The following is a 13503-nucleotide window of genomic DNA, read 5'->3' on the forward strand; positions in this document are numbered from 1 at the left end:
ATGGCATATAAACCACAATGAGTAAGAATGAGTTTCTGTTAGTACTTGCTTTAAAAAATCAAGAATCATAGAATGGTTTAGGTTGGAAGGGACCTTTAAGACCATCTACTTCCAACCTCCGGGTCATAGGCAGAGACACCTCCCACTGGATGAGGTTACTCAGAGCCCCATCCAACCTGGCCTTGAACGCCTCCAGGAAAGGTGCATCCACAACCTGTCTGGGCAACCTGTTCAGTGTCTCACCACCCTCACAGTAAAGAATTTCTCCCTAATATCTAGTTTAAATCTACCCTCTTGCAGTTTAAGTCAATTTCCCCTCATCCTGTCACTACGTACCCTTCTAAAAAGTCCCTCCCCAGCGTTCCCCAGGGCCCCTTCAGGTACTGGAAGGCCACTATATGGTCTCCTCAGAGCCTTCTCTTCTCTGGGCTGGAAAGCCCCAGCTCTCTCAGCCTGCCCCCATAGGGAAGGTGCTCAAGCCCTGAAGAAGAAAATATGCAGACTGTAATATTTGGTTTAATTTAAAAAGATAATGACTGCAGTACTTATAACCCAGAGTTTTCTATTTAAAACCAACAAACAAGATACATAAATCTGAGAGGGTAAGTGTGTGATACCCGCACCTAATGCCTCTGTTTTGGGCATAAGATTTGAAGACCGTGTCTCCCTTATTTCTTGTGCTTGCAGTAGAGTCATGCATTTGTCTCTCTGTGACAGTATCATCGCTGTGTAATGATTGTGAAATGAGGTGCCCCGCAGGTTGTGTGTAAACACACATACGACATCACAGGCAAAGCAGCATCACATCACACCCAGTCTTGGTGATGTGCCGTGGTGCTGGCTCTCTTTTCAGCTGGTTGCCAGGCAGATTTGCACAGGCCTCCTCGTGGTGACTCAGCCCCGCGATTGGTTAATGCAAAGTGACTCTTCCGTAGCCAATCTTGAGCGGTAATGCAAATTTCCTGCCGTCAGCTGCCATCAACCCGAGGAAGCCAAGGCTCCGCTCCTTGCGGAGCTGGTGCGGAGCAGCGCGGCTGTTGGAGGTTCCCTTCTGGGTGCTTTTGGCATTGAAAGGACGGACCGCCGTTCCGTGTGAAAATGAGCAAGCAGCCTTCCAGCTTCCCCACGTGTAAATATTATGGATAGTCCCTACCATGTTTTAATTAGCTGAAATTATGGAAGCTGGATCCTTCACATCTTGAAGACTTCTTCCCCTCAGTCAGATGTGATGAATTTGAGAGTTCAGCAGTGACTTCTGTTTGTGGAAGTTGTGGTTCAAACAAGCTGAATAAGCAAACAAAAAAAAAAAGCAGCACGTCCACTCCTGAGAAATGATATCTTCTGTAGAGGACGTATAGATAATACTCTATAATAAGCAGCAAGTTTCCACAAGGAACTGACCAGCTGGTGTTTTAGTTGTGTTTTATATTCTTGGGGGTTTTTTTTGCCACTGAGAAAATACAGTCTTTGCAAAGAACTTCTAAATAATGTTTGTTTGCATGGAAAGCATTTATTGCCTTTTAAAATCAGCATCACTTTTTTTGTTGCTAGATTCCTTCTAGCATTTGGTAAATGACCTTTGATGTCACTTAACAGTGGTGCCCTGATTTCAGAATTCTGAGACTGATGCGAGGTTGCAAACGTTTGAAAGGCAGTTGCATCACGTAGTTGCGTATCCTTAGTCTGTAAATTATCACTTGAAAATTCATCTATGGAAGGACAAAAGACTGGATTAGACTGGATTTTATAACACATAGAAAAATTGAACTATGAATCGAACATTTTGCATTACTTTTACAATTTTCTCAGTTTCTTTTTTTCTTCTGCCTACATGTATATGAATAATTAATTCAGGTTGTTCTGGATTTCATTTTGCGCTATCAGCTGAGGATGTTCTGTGATTCTGTGGTACATAATACAGCATTTCACAAACGCATGTCAAAATGCACAAATTAAACTTTATATAAAATTTGAGTTAATTTTTAGAGAAAGAAACATAGTGCTTTAGCTTGTACTAAAAATCTACTCTCCTAAGAATGTTGAATTTTGCTGTTACAGAAATTGAAACAGCAGTACTTCAGCATTTGGAGATCTCACAGCTGAATTGAAAGCTGATGTTTTGAGTTGTTGATAAAAGCTGAAATCTCTAACACCTTGGTAAGAAGACAGCGTCTACCCCTGTTGCTCTGGCTGAGTTCTACTCAAGCAATTTTAGTCTAAGAGCGTAATGCTCAAAACTACTTATAATTAGTTAAGACAACAAACATCTGTTTGCTTCTTGTAGAACAAGGTTCAGAGCTTAAATGTAATGTGTTTTACAGGCCGGTGATTCTGACATAGCGAAGTCATTTGTATGAGGCTAACTGGAATATTTAACAAAGTTGCCCAAAAAATATTCTCATTTTTCTTTTTTTTTTTCCCATTATCTAAAGTATATACTTTGTGTGTAATAGCCATAAACTAATGAGCAATGAAAGGACAATTCTGAAAAATCATTTGCAGTTGAAAGATTTTAGATTTGTGACCTAAAAGGGAGTAGCTGCTGTGCTTCGTGGGAAAAGATGTCTAAAATTACTCTGTTAGGATGAGAAATGGGTTTATGAGCCAAAGTCAGAGGTCATGTCATCCTCTTGGATGTAAAGAATGGCATAGGACAATTGTGTCCTTCATTATGGCACCAAAGTTATGAGAATGTAGTTCAAGTTTGCATATGAAGCTGTCGACCATTAAGTACAGAAGACCACTCAACTTGTCTGAAACTATACTATAGAAAGCCAACGATATCCTGGGTTGCATCAAGAGAAGTGTGACCAGCAGGTCGAGGGAGGTGATTCTGCCCCTCTGCTCTTGTGAGACCCCACCTGGAGTACTGTGTCCAGTTCTGGAGCCCCCAGCACAAGAGGGACATCAAGCTGCTGGAGCAGTTAGTTATATTTAAACTAGATATTAGGAAGAAATTATTTATTCTGAGGGTGGTGAGACACTGGAACCGGTTGCCCAAAGAGGTTGTGAATGCCCCCTCCCACTAAGTATTCAAGGCCAGCCTGGGAGGGGCTTTAAGCAGCCTGGTCTAGAGGGAGGTGTCCCTGCCTATAGCAGCGGAGTTGGAAGTAGATGATCTTAAAGCTCCCTTCCAACCCAAACCATTATAGGATTCTATGATTTACTCTGGTTTATCAAACCTGTAGCGTTGTTTGGGTAGTTCTCTGAGTGAGCATAGATCCATGCAGACATCATGTTTTACTGAGCTGATTCTTCAGAGGGCAGTTCTTCAGAGGGTAGAGTGCAAGGGTGCTGGGTAATCACCACCGCTTCCAAGGCAGAGGCCTTAAGGAAGAACTCCATTTTGATGCTCCTGCTGGAATGCTAGAGAAACGCAGGCACTGCCCAGTAACGGAGGAGAAGTTAAAAACTGCCATGCTTGAACGCAGATAGGCTCCCAGCAGTTTTATGATTCAACACTAATATAACAGAAACTCAGTTGTCTTGTCTGAGAAATGGACATGTTGCCCAGTGTGCAATAGGTCAATAAGCACACACTCAGGACAGACATTGCTTATTTGTTTCAGGCTTGTGCAGGCCTGGGTGCTCGGTGGTTTCCCACCTCATCCGCTGAAAGAACCCTTACGCGTTAAAAGATTCCCTCTGACTGCACTCACGGGCTAACGCTGTTGTAAAACTCCAGCTCTTAAGTAGAAACTCCCTAACTTTCCTTTGCCTTACGTCGTTTTCCAGCGCTTCGGTTTCCTTGCGCACCTGGCATGATACCGCATCCTGGAGGAGTTTTCACGCATGGCCTCATGGGCTTTTGTTGCTGGGCAGAATGTGAAGAGCCACTGTCTGATTGGCTGCTCCGTCCAGCCAATCAGAGGCTGGCGCTCGTTCCGCGGGCTGGGCCGAGACTGCCGCCTGGCTTCCTGTGCGGGAGGTGAGGGTGGCAGCGCGGGCGTTTCCGTCTACGGTGCGCTGGAAAAGCTACAGCTTCTACTGCGGCGGGAAACGCTGCTCGGTGCCGAAACGGCGACTGCTGGCCCCCTCTCTAAATACGGCACAGAAATAAGCTAGAGCCTGAATTAAAAATTAAACCTCGGTCTGCTGTATGTAGAGTAGGTGAAATAGGACACGGGGTGATGTAATTTCTCTCAGAAAATGGCACGTGCTTCTTTAGCTCTGTTCAGCCAACACTCATGTATTATTAGTCTGAAAGGGGAGAAAATTCATCACCTGGTGGTGAGCTAGAAAAAATACTGTTTTCACTTATTGTATGTCCTCAGCTGTGGTTATTATGATGTTAACGTATTAAGACATAGCTGTATATGGATCTTAAGTGCTAGTGGCGTATCCTGCATACAGTGTGATAAACAGACAAGTGTTAGCGGCATCAAAAGCACTGGCGTTATATTTCAGCATGTGCTCTGGAAAAATATGAGCTTATTTTTTCTTCCTTGAAAATAGTTCTTAGAGTTATGACGACTTGCATTAAGTTACATTGCTAGAGATTATTTCAACTGAAAACTGCTTATGAGCTGCGGTGTAAGAGGTAGGTTTTGTGCATTGCTTTGACTCTCGGGGACCCTTCCATCTAGAACAGTGTAGTCCTAATCACAAACTGTCTCCATTTCATTGATTTTGCTGTTCTATGTTATAAGTAGACTTGCGTATTAGGGCAGCGCTTTTCCTGATCAAAGGCTTTTTACTCCCTTTATTATTGTTTTTGTGTTTTTGCAAATGTTTTATGGTTGTAGTGTTTTTGGCAGCACTACATAGGCTAGGAATCTTCTGCAAATGCTGTTCTAGACTGATGATCTTATGCAAAGCCCACTGAGCACGACTGCAGCTTTCTTCCCCCTGGTGTGTTTCCATGACCTTCTCTTTGTCCGCTGCCTGTTGCCAGGCAGGATTCAGGCAGCTGCATGCTGATTGGCTGATACTGAGCAGTTCCTGTGCTGCTCCTATGAGCGCACGATTACAGGCTGGTCCATTGCAGCTAAGCTGATGCCTTCCTTTGTTGTTGTAGAGCTGCAGTCTCTTTGCAGACTAATAATAATAAGGTATATAATGGAGGAAGTGAGGGGAAAGCTTTCTGGTTGGCTGAAAGAGAAGCCTTTTGTGTATCAACTACACTGGCACAGCTTGGTTTTGCCATGTATTGCATATTTGATAATGGGAAATATTTGCAGATTTATTTTTGAAGGGAGGTGCCTGATGGTGTGTTTGCTTGTCATTCTGAAGTATATGTGGCTTTCAAGATTAAAGTGAAGATTCTTACAGAAAAAATATTTACAGTGTTTTGTATTTCAAAATTGATTATTTTTCTGGTGAACTTTATTTAAAAACAAAAACAACCACTCAAAATCTACCAACCTATTTACAGAGTTTAACCCTTACACACTTAGCTCTACATGCAGGACTCATTGTGTACTGCACTATACAAGTGCCTTTTCTTGAAATAAGAGATACCCCTTCATTGGCTTGTGTCCTTCATGACCAAGTCACAAATGTGATGAGTAAAAACTGAAGCTGCCCAAATATTATATGAGTGAAATATATAGCAAATGTAGCTGAACTTCAAGTTAGTTGTTCAGTTTAAAAGGAAATTATCTAAATACATTAATTTTTAAAACAATTTTAAGTGTATTTGTGCAAGTCTGAATTCATGTAACCTGCTGTAGAGTTCCTCTGTGAAAGGCAACCACTTTACCACTTTGAAAGACTGGAAGGCAGATATTTATAAGATGATCGCGCATTGGCTTGCACGTATGCAACCAAACCTGTCTGAGCTGGTTACTGATTTATTTGTTTCTTATTTTATTCAGCTCTCACATGAGATCTGTTATTTGGCTGCACTGTGCTCCCTTGTGGGTATGGCTGGAAACATTTTAAGTCTGGTCTGCAGTGATACGTGATACTTAACTAGCATTTAGTTTTCATCTTTTAATCTCACCTATGTTTATAGTTCTGTAGCTTTTTCAGAGCGTTCTTCGGTTGCAAAAGATTGTGGGATTGAGCTGAAAATATACATGTTACTCAAATAACTATCTGACGATGGAATTTTGTAAGACTTTTTTTTTTACAGGTTTACTGTAGAATTGTATTAGAGCTTTGTCTTCTTTTGATAATATCGTTAGCTGTAAATAAAACACCTTTTTTTTTAAATGTGTCAGAAACTTAAGCTTATTATCTCAGTGTTTTTGTTCTAAGGAAAAAGATGCATTGATATAAAAAGGTATTGTGATGTTTGAATTTTAAGTGTTTCTTTTGGCAAATTTAAAAAGGAAGTGTACTTCATTATACTTTACCATATTTTATGTTATGTATATATATGAATAAAAGATAGTTTCGATAATTAAGGAAACTAGAGCATACAAATACTGCTCTGCTATAAATTATATTTTATGATTATACAAGTGATACACTTACTAACTTGATTTAAAGTTTTGTGTGGAAAATTTTTATTAATCTGTTGAAATATCATTTGGTCACAGTAAAATTGTGAATTTTATGGTATGTGAACTTTTAAAGACTTAAATTCTGTGTGGTGCTCATAAAGCATTGTCATTAGGGAAATGAAACTACTTCTCTCTCGATTTTGAGAGAATGGCGTTATATCTCTGTAACAGATTAGCAGAGTGCTTACTAGTTGGTTCACCTATCATGAGCCCTAAGAATTGTTCAAGGTTAGCCAAGCCTGGGCATTTTTTTCTCCCTAGATTGTCTCTGTGTGTCTGTAACAGCGTGCATGTTGAAGGGGGTTATGCTCATGGAACCATGAGTATGAGCAATGCTGTATTATGTGGTAGCCTGATGCATGCTTTTAAAGTGATGTGAAAAAGAAAACTTACTTCTCGCGTTCTTGAGAAGGACAGGCATATGCTTTCAAAAATTTCATGCTTCTGAAATACATGCTTCTGAAGCACACTTGCATCTGAAATAGATTTTTCTACGCTTCTCCTCACTTCAAGACTGTGTTGAATTACTGTGTTACTTGTATTCTCTTCTGAGGAATATGAAGATACCGTGTTAGCATGTAGACAGCCTTAAAACGCTCCTAACAACTCATCTGGAGTTTTTATTTTGTGTGATAGGAAGTGGCTGTGGGATGAGAGTGTTTTCTAAAAATGAGTAAATTGATTTTTAAAATCAGTGTTGCATTTTGCTCCCACTAGTGGTAATAAAGTCATAGACAGTCATGTCCAGAAACTTGTTCAGACATGCAAAAATGCATATGTTAATGGTATTATTGTGAGTCTACAAGCAGCTGATAAAATCTTTTTTGAAGGTCTGTTTGATCTGTTGCCAAGGTGTGAATGCATCTGTTATTTAAGCACTATCAGTTATACAAGTATTCTAGATTGTCGGGAAAAAAATTGAAATAATGTGGAAGGAAATCTCAAAGTTCGTAAGAAGTGGAAAATAAAGAGGAAAAGTAATAACTTATATCTCTTACCATTATGCCTGTGTTTTTTCATGAGTTACGGTAACTGAGAGGTTCTAGAAGTCTTGCTTTGTATAGTTATAACTATATGTTGTGGTTGTAAAATCTAGAGTTTTGTCTTGATAGTCGAACTTGCATCTTAGAGTATATATTCCTCTTACATCTTAAAATATCCTAGTTTAGCAACACAGAAATGCTAAATAATTTTCTTCATTAGAAAAGCTGTTTGGAGTGAACTAGGAAGAATCAGATGGAGGACTTCCAAAAAGATAGAAATAGAAGGCTAAGGCACCCGTGAAGACACACTGACAGAGCTTGACAACTCTAATGTACTGAAGAGAAGGCTGAAGGGTAATTGTACAGCTATTTAATAGTTGTAGACAAGTCTGCTTATAAAAAGAGCAGATCCAAACTCTTCCTGTAGAGATATAGAATGGTACCAAGGTGCAGTGATCAAGAGTTACATACAGCAAGGGAGGTTCAGTCTGGAAAAAAATTCCCCAAGAGGTATTAGTGCAGCTCTGGAACAGGTTACTTTTAGGCCATTGCTCCTTGTTCTATCACTACACACCACTGAGAAGAGCCTGACTTCATCTATTTGCCTCCTACCTCTCTTTAGATATTTATAAACATTAATCAGATCCCCCCTCAATCTTCTTTTCCCCAGGCTGAACAGACCCAGGTTACTCAGCCTTTTCTCATAAAGGAGATGCTCCAGGCCCTTTATCATCTTTGTGGCCTTCCGCTGGATTCTTTCTAGGAGATTCCTGTCTTTTTAGAACTGGCAAGCCCAGAACTGGACACAGTATTCTAGATGCGGCCTCACCAGGGCAGAGTAGAGGGGGAGGATCACTTTCTTTGACCTTCTGGCCGTGCTCTTGTTAATGTACCCCCAGGATACCATTGGCCTTCTTGGGCGCAAGAGCACACTGCTGGCTCATGGCCAACCAGATTAATTAATTAATGCTAAAGCATTATATAATGTAATATATTAGTCTGAACTGGAGTAGGTGTTGCTACCTATCTCAGCTGATGCAGCTTAATCTGACCCAAACACATAAGCATTTGGTTCTCAGAGGTGAAATGGTGGACTAGGTGATCTTCAGAGGTCTCTTGTAAAAGAACTACTCTATTTCACTATAAATTCTTTCAAAATATTGAAAATTTCTTAGTTATTTAATATAAATATTTTTGTCATTTATTCCAGTTGTGACTGGTTTTGTTTTTAATTTAATTTTTTTTTCTGAAACTCCTGACATTACATAGATTTAGAAAGGTAAAATAATTATCAACTGATAGGGCAAGACAGTTTCTTTTTGGGATAAGTGTGCACTTCCTTTTACATTAGCCCAATGCCCTTTCCAGCAAGAAACTTAATTGTATCTCTGCTGTAATAATACTGAGCTGATTAGTATGTGTTACTACATGATGTCATTAAAGTAGTTGTGTGATCTTGGTGATCTTTACATGCTTCTATTTGTCTAGCATACATAGTAATCTCCACTTGCTTTTCATGAGAAGAAACAAAATTTAAGCATTTTGTCTGTTGTTTTGGATTTTGTAGGTAGTTATACCAATTTGCCTTAAAATGTGCAAAAAGCAAATTTCAGCTGTAGTCTTCTTTTAAAATGTCTGTAATAATAATAAAATAATAATGGCCTTCACAAGTCTTACGGAACTTTTTTTTTTTAAAGGGTCAAGATGGACAGCACAGATGAACCTCAGAAAAAAGTCTTCAAAGCACGAAAAACCATGAGAGCAAGTGATCGACAACAGCTTGAGGCTGTCTACAAGGCTAAGGAAGACCTGCTGAAGACAGCTGAAGTTAAACTGTTAAATGGAAAGCACGAGAACGGAGATTCTGATTTAAATTCTCCTTTAAGCAATACAGACTGTACGGAGGACAAGAAGGAAGTTAATGGCCTAGTGGATTCTAATGAAATTAGTGAAATCAAAAGTCCTGAAAGTAGGGCAGGAAGTGTAGTCAGTGACCTAGAACCTAAACCTCTCTCTCCAGAGAATGTTACTCATGAACAAGATACTGATGTTGCAATAGTTTGTGAGGCTGAAAACAGAGTGGTTGGTAGCAATAAAGTTAACTTCCATGAAGAAAATAACATAAAAGATCATTTGGACCAAAGAGAGAGTGACACTCCATCAGAAGGTGAAAATAAATCAAACTGTGATAATAGCTCCTCTCCTGAGGAGAAAGGAGAAACAAATGACTTAACTGTTATTTCTAATTCACCTGTTGAAGAGAAAAAGAAGGCTGGAGATGTAATTGTTGACGATTCTATTGGAGAAGAGGCTATCTCTAGCAGTATGGAAACTGATCAGGAACCAAAAAATCAAAGAGATGACGCTGCAGGTCTTTCAGAAACTGTAGTTGAGAAGGGAATAGATGAGTCAAGTGAAAGTATACTGGAGAATACTGACTCTATGGAAGCAGATGAAATTATTCCAATTTTGGAAAAACTAGCCCCTGCAGAAGATGAGATAAGCTGTTTTTCTAAAAGTTCTCTGCTTCCGGTGGATGACACCGCCCCAGATTTAGAAGAGAAGATGGACAACTGTTTGGGTTCACCATTGAAGCAGGACAGCAATGAAAGTCTGCCAAAAGAGGCTTTCTTAGTACTGTCTGATGAAGAGGATCCTTGTGATGAGAGGGAGCATGCTGAAGTGATACTATCAAATAAGTCAGGTCTTCCAGGTAAGAGTTTTTTTGGATCGGTAGCTTTGATTCGAGTCTGGGATTTTGTTCATTTATTAAAATGACTTACATTTGACGTGTTTCTAAGTCAGCATCTAAGAATTTCAGTCTTTTGGGTGTATAGGGGGGGATTATGCAGGCATTTCCTCTTAAGAACAGCCTTGAAGTAATGAATTTTAGGAGCGTGTGAAATTCATATCAGTATCTTTGAAATTGAAAGTGATAAACTGTATTTAGTGGAGTAATGAGCTTTTTAACTTTCACTCTTTAGCATTGCTGGTGTGAGCATTTGTTCTTGCATTAGTGTTGTGAGCAGCAAACAAAGAACTTAAAAAGCATTAAAATTACACTTTATCATAGACAAACTCTTAAAAGCAATCAAGAGAGAAGGTCTAGCCAACACTGTTAGTGATATATTACCCTAACCAAAAATCAGTATTAATTTTTGCCATGTTTATGGTATTTTTCTTCCCCGTTGCCATTCCTGAAAAGAAAGAAAAAGAAGCGTTAAGTTGGATTATTGTCACACACAAGCATTCAGTAAATCAAACAGTACTCCAGATCACGCCTTTCTCTCTCTCATTTTTTGCATGACTATTTTTGTCTAAGGATTCTATTCTGGCAGTGTATATTCCTGTGGTGATTTTAAGTCAGGCATATTCTGAATGTAGAAAACTTTCAAACTCTGCATCCAGACTTCAAATATATTGTCGTATCTACAGATAGAACAGCATTTTTATATCATTAAATCATTCTTGTTTTTTCTGTCATTTGCACTCTCAAGTAATTGCAGGAAAAAGTAGAACCAGTTGACCAGTTCTTTCTTTGCCTGTTCATGTAATCATGTTCAGAGGCCTAATAGAAGACAGTCTTACCCACTACTTTTGTGTAGTCTTGCGATTTGAGGGATAGAATTTGTGGCCTAGAAGGACTGAAAATAGCACCAAAAATTATTGCCCTAGATATATTTTGTACCCTCACAGTCCCCCCATCACTCTTTATAAACTGGTGGAAGGGGTGGAAGTATATAAAAGGAAGTGATTGCCAGATGTGGTACAGGATTTGTTGGAAAAGAAATGTACGATTTATTGTTCCTACGGAGAAGAAAGGATTTCAACTTTCTTGAACATGAACATAAATTGTTCCTCATTGGCTGAGTACTTCAGGTTCTCAAATCTTCCTGACGCGCGACTAAACATACGGATACTGGCTAAACATAGATTATTGCTAGCTAAGCATGTTTATTGCTAATTATGTAACTTCTAACATTTGCTCACTCAACTCTCGGCCATTATTTCTGGACATCTGTTTGTCCTTGAATAGAGATAAGTTTGGAAGGAGGATAGGGGGGAGTACCTTGATGCCAGCCTGTCGCATCCCAGCCTAACCGCACAGTGAGACAATCTGGCCTTGTGTGGAGGCCCTGGGTTCTTTGATGTTTGACAAGTCTGCTTTTCTTTTGCTGAGGGTCTCTTATCCAAACAGAATAGCCTTACAACATGCTTTCTAGTCCATAATACTATTCCCATACTATTCATAACTATTACAGTTTTACGAGTGAGAATTTATCACATAATTCAGCAACTATATTCCTAAAATATGTTACTGAAAAATATGATATTTCTACTTTTTCAAACTAGCTGTTTCTAAGGGCAAGCTACAAAATACATTGTACTCTACTTCTTTACATCAGTTCCCCTTTTTCGATATCTAATGCAGAAACAACATTCAATTCCTACAGAATGAAAACATGCTGATAATACAGACATCACATAACCCCCATTTGTTTCAGGTTTTTTTTACCAAGTGATGATACTGTTAGAAAGGTTTCAGAAAAAAACCCACAAATCATGTAGATGATTTTCATGCATTTAACTTTATTTAACTCACAGTGGTTTTAACCAGCTTTTATCTGGTGACTATGGCAATTGGTTGACATTCAAAAGCATTAAGTACATGAAACTGGTACTTTAGTCTTTTCATGCACTTCGCAAAACCAGCAGATAAATTCTTGTTGTTAAACTGATATTCTCTGTACTCTTGTTGTAATCACACAGCTTTGTATCTATAAGTATTTTTGGAACATGGGGCACTCTGTCTTACTGTCTCACTTCTGAAAAATAAAACTGATTAATAATTTACAGGTGTACTGTCATTGCCCTCTACTTGTAGTTAAAGAAAGCTATTGCTTCAAGCTGCGTTGTTGTTAGCTTTTTATGAAACAGTGACCACACTAAGCCAAATGTATTCCTTCATGCTTGACTGAGTAGGATTTCAAGAGATTTATCAAGATCAAGCTGTCTTTGTTTATGGGAAGTTAGCACCCATAGCTTCTTACCTGTTCAACTCTTTCTACAGGTTCTTTGCTTTCTGACTAATGGCAGATCAGAGAGACAACTTCTAGACAAGGATAATAGAGTAGGATTTTTCAGCTTGAAAGAAGAGGTTGAGGAAGGTAGTGACAAAGACATGTGAAATCGTGGGTAGTATGAAAAGTATTTGCTGCCTTTTCCTCCAAAAGAATTTCACGTATAAAACAGAAGAAAGGAAAAAAGTCAGAGGTGGGATCAAAGCATGGAGGATGAGACACTTCTCCGCTACGGAGCTTAATGCTAGCAGCATTGTGACTGCTAAAAGTTTACTTTTTTTTTTTTGAGGTCTCTCAAACAAAAAAAAAGCCTAAAGATCTGGAGGTCTTCCGCAGTAATTTTTCAGAAATCTAAAGAACCTTTCTGGGAATTTTCTCCGCCTTAGATTCTTCCCTACTTGAATATCTGCTGTTGTCAGGAGAGTGCTGGAGGTAGCATTCTGGACTAGATAAACTGTTATACCTAGTGCAGCTGTTGCTGCGTTCTTTTATCTCTATACTCTCGAGTTTGACTGGATGAGGACATCCACTAACAAAAACCTAAAGTCTTTCTTAAAATTGTTATCATTGACTACACTCTGGACACCTTGACTTGAGGCTTTTCTATAGCAGTGCTTTTTCATGCCCTCCAGGGCTAGTTTGAAGGAGAGCTTACTGATTTTTTTCGTTGTTGCTAATAGCCTTAAGTCAAGCAGGAGGCCCAAGTACAGCTTGTTAAGAATAAAGAATGCAGTTAACATTTGGAAGAATACAGCTTGTCTTCCAGAAAGTAGTGCTTAAAGAGAATTTCAGAGCATACAAGTGGCAGATAAACAAGTAAAAATTATCTTTTGTTCTTGTATTATAATACAGGTAGCTCTCAAAATTATTGAGTGTACAAACAGGAAAATAAATTCTGCTTAGGTGGCAGTGAGGAAACCACTTCTTTATTTTTCAGTATTTCCAATTCTGGTGTCTAATCCTAAAAGGGATAACAGAAAGCTTTCAGAC

General features: G+C 39.1%; 1 protein-coding gene and 1 long non-coding RNA gene across 9 annotated transcripts in view; one reads left to right on the forward strand and one right to left on the reverse strand.

The window, feature by feature from the left end:
- ATF7IP (activating transcription factor 7 interacting protein) overlaps nt 1–13503 on the forward strand; it is a 109060-nt gene that overhangs the window by 45465 nt on the left and 50092 nt on the right. For 7 of the 8 annotated variants that reach the window (XM_021378264.1, XM_021378343.1, XM_021378684.1 and 4 more), the window contains one exon: nt 9130–10145. In XM_021378264.1, coding sequence (XP_021233939.1) covers nt 9130–10145 — 1016 coding nt within the window. Of the gene's footprint in view, nt 1–4449; nt 4541–9129; nt 10146–13503 lie in introns of those variants that run through there. The other variant, XM_021378860.1, reaches the window with a different exon arrangement.
- Nucleotides 1491–4268, reverse strand: LOC110389169. The gene is made up of 2 exons (XR_002433081.1): nt 3183–4268; nt 1491–1709 (listed from the first exon to the last, which is right to left on the reverse strand). It is a non-coding gene; the product is annotated as an uncharacterized LOC110389169 (long non-coding RNA).

The sequence above is a fragment of the Numida meleagris genome, chromosome 1 (genome assembly GCF_002078875.1).
Source record: "Numida meleagris isolate 19003 breed g44 Domestic line chromosome 1, NumMel1.0, whole genome shotgun sequence".
Lineage (NCBI taxonomy): Eukaryota > Metazoa > Chordata > Aves > Galliformes > Numididae > Numida > Numida meleagris.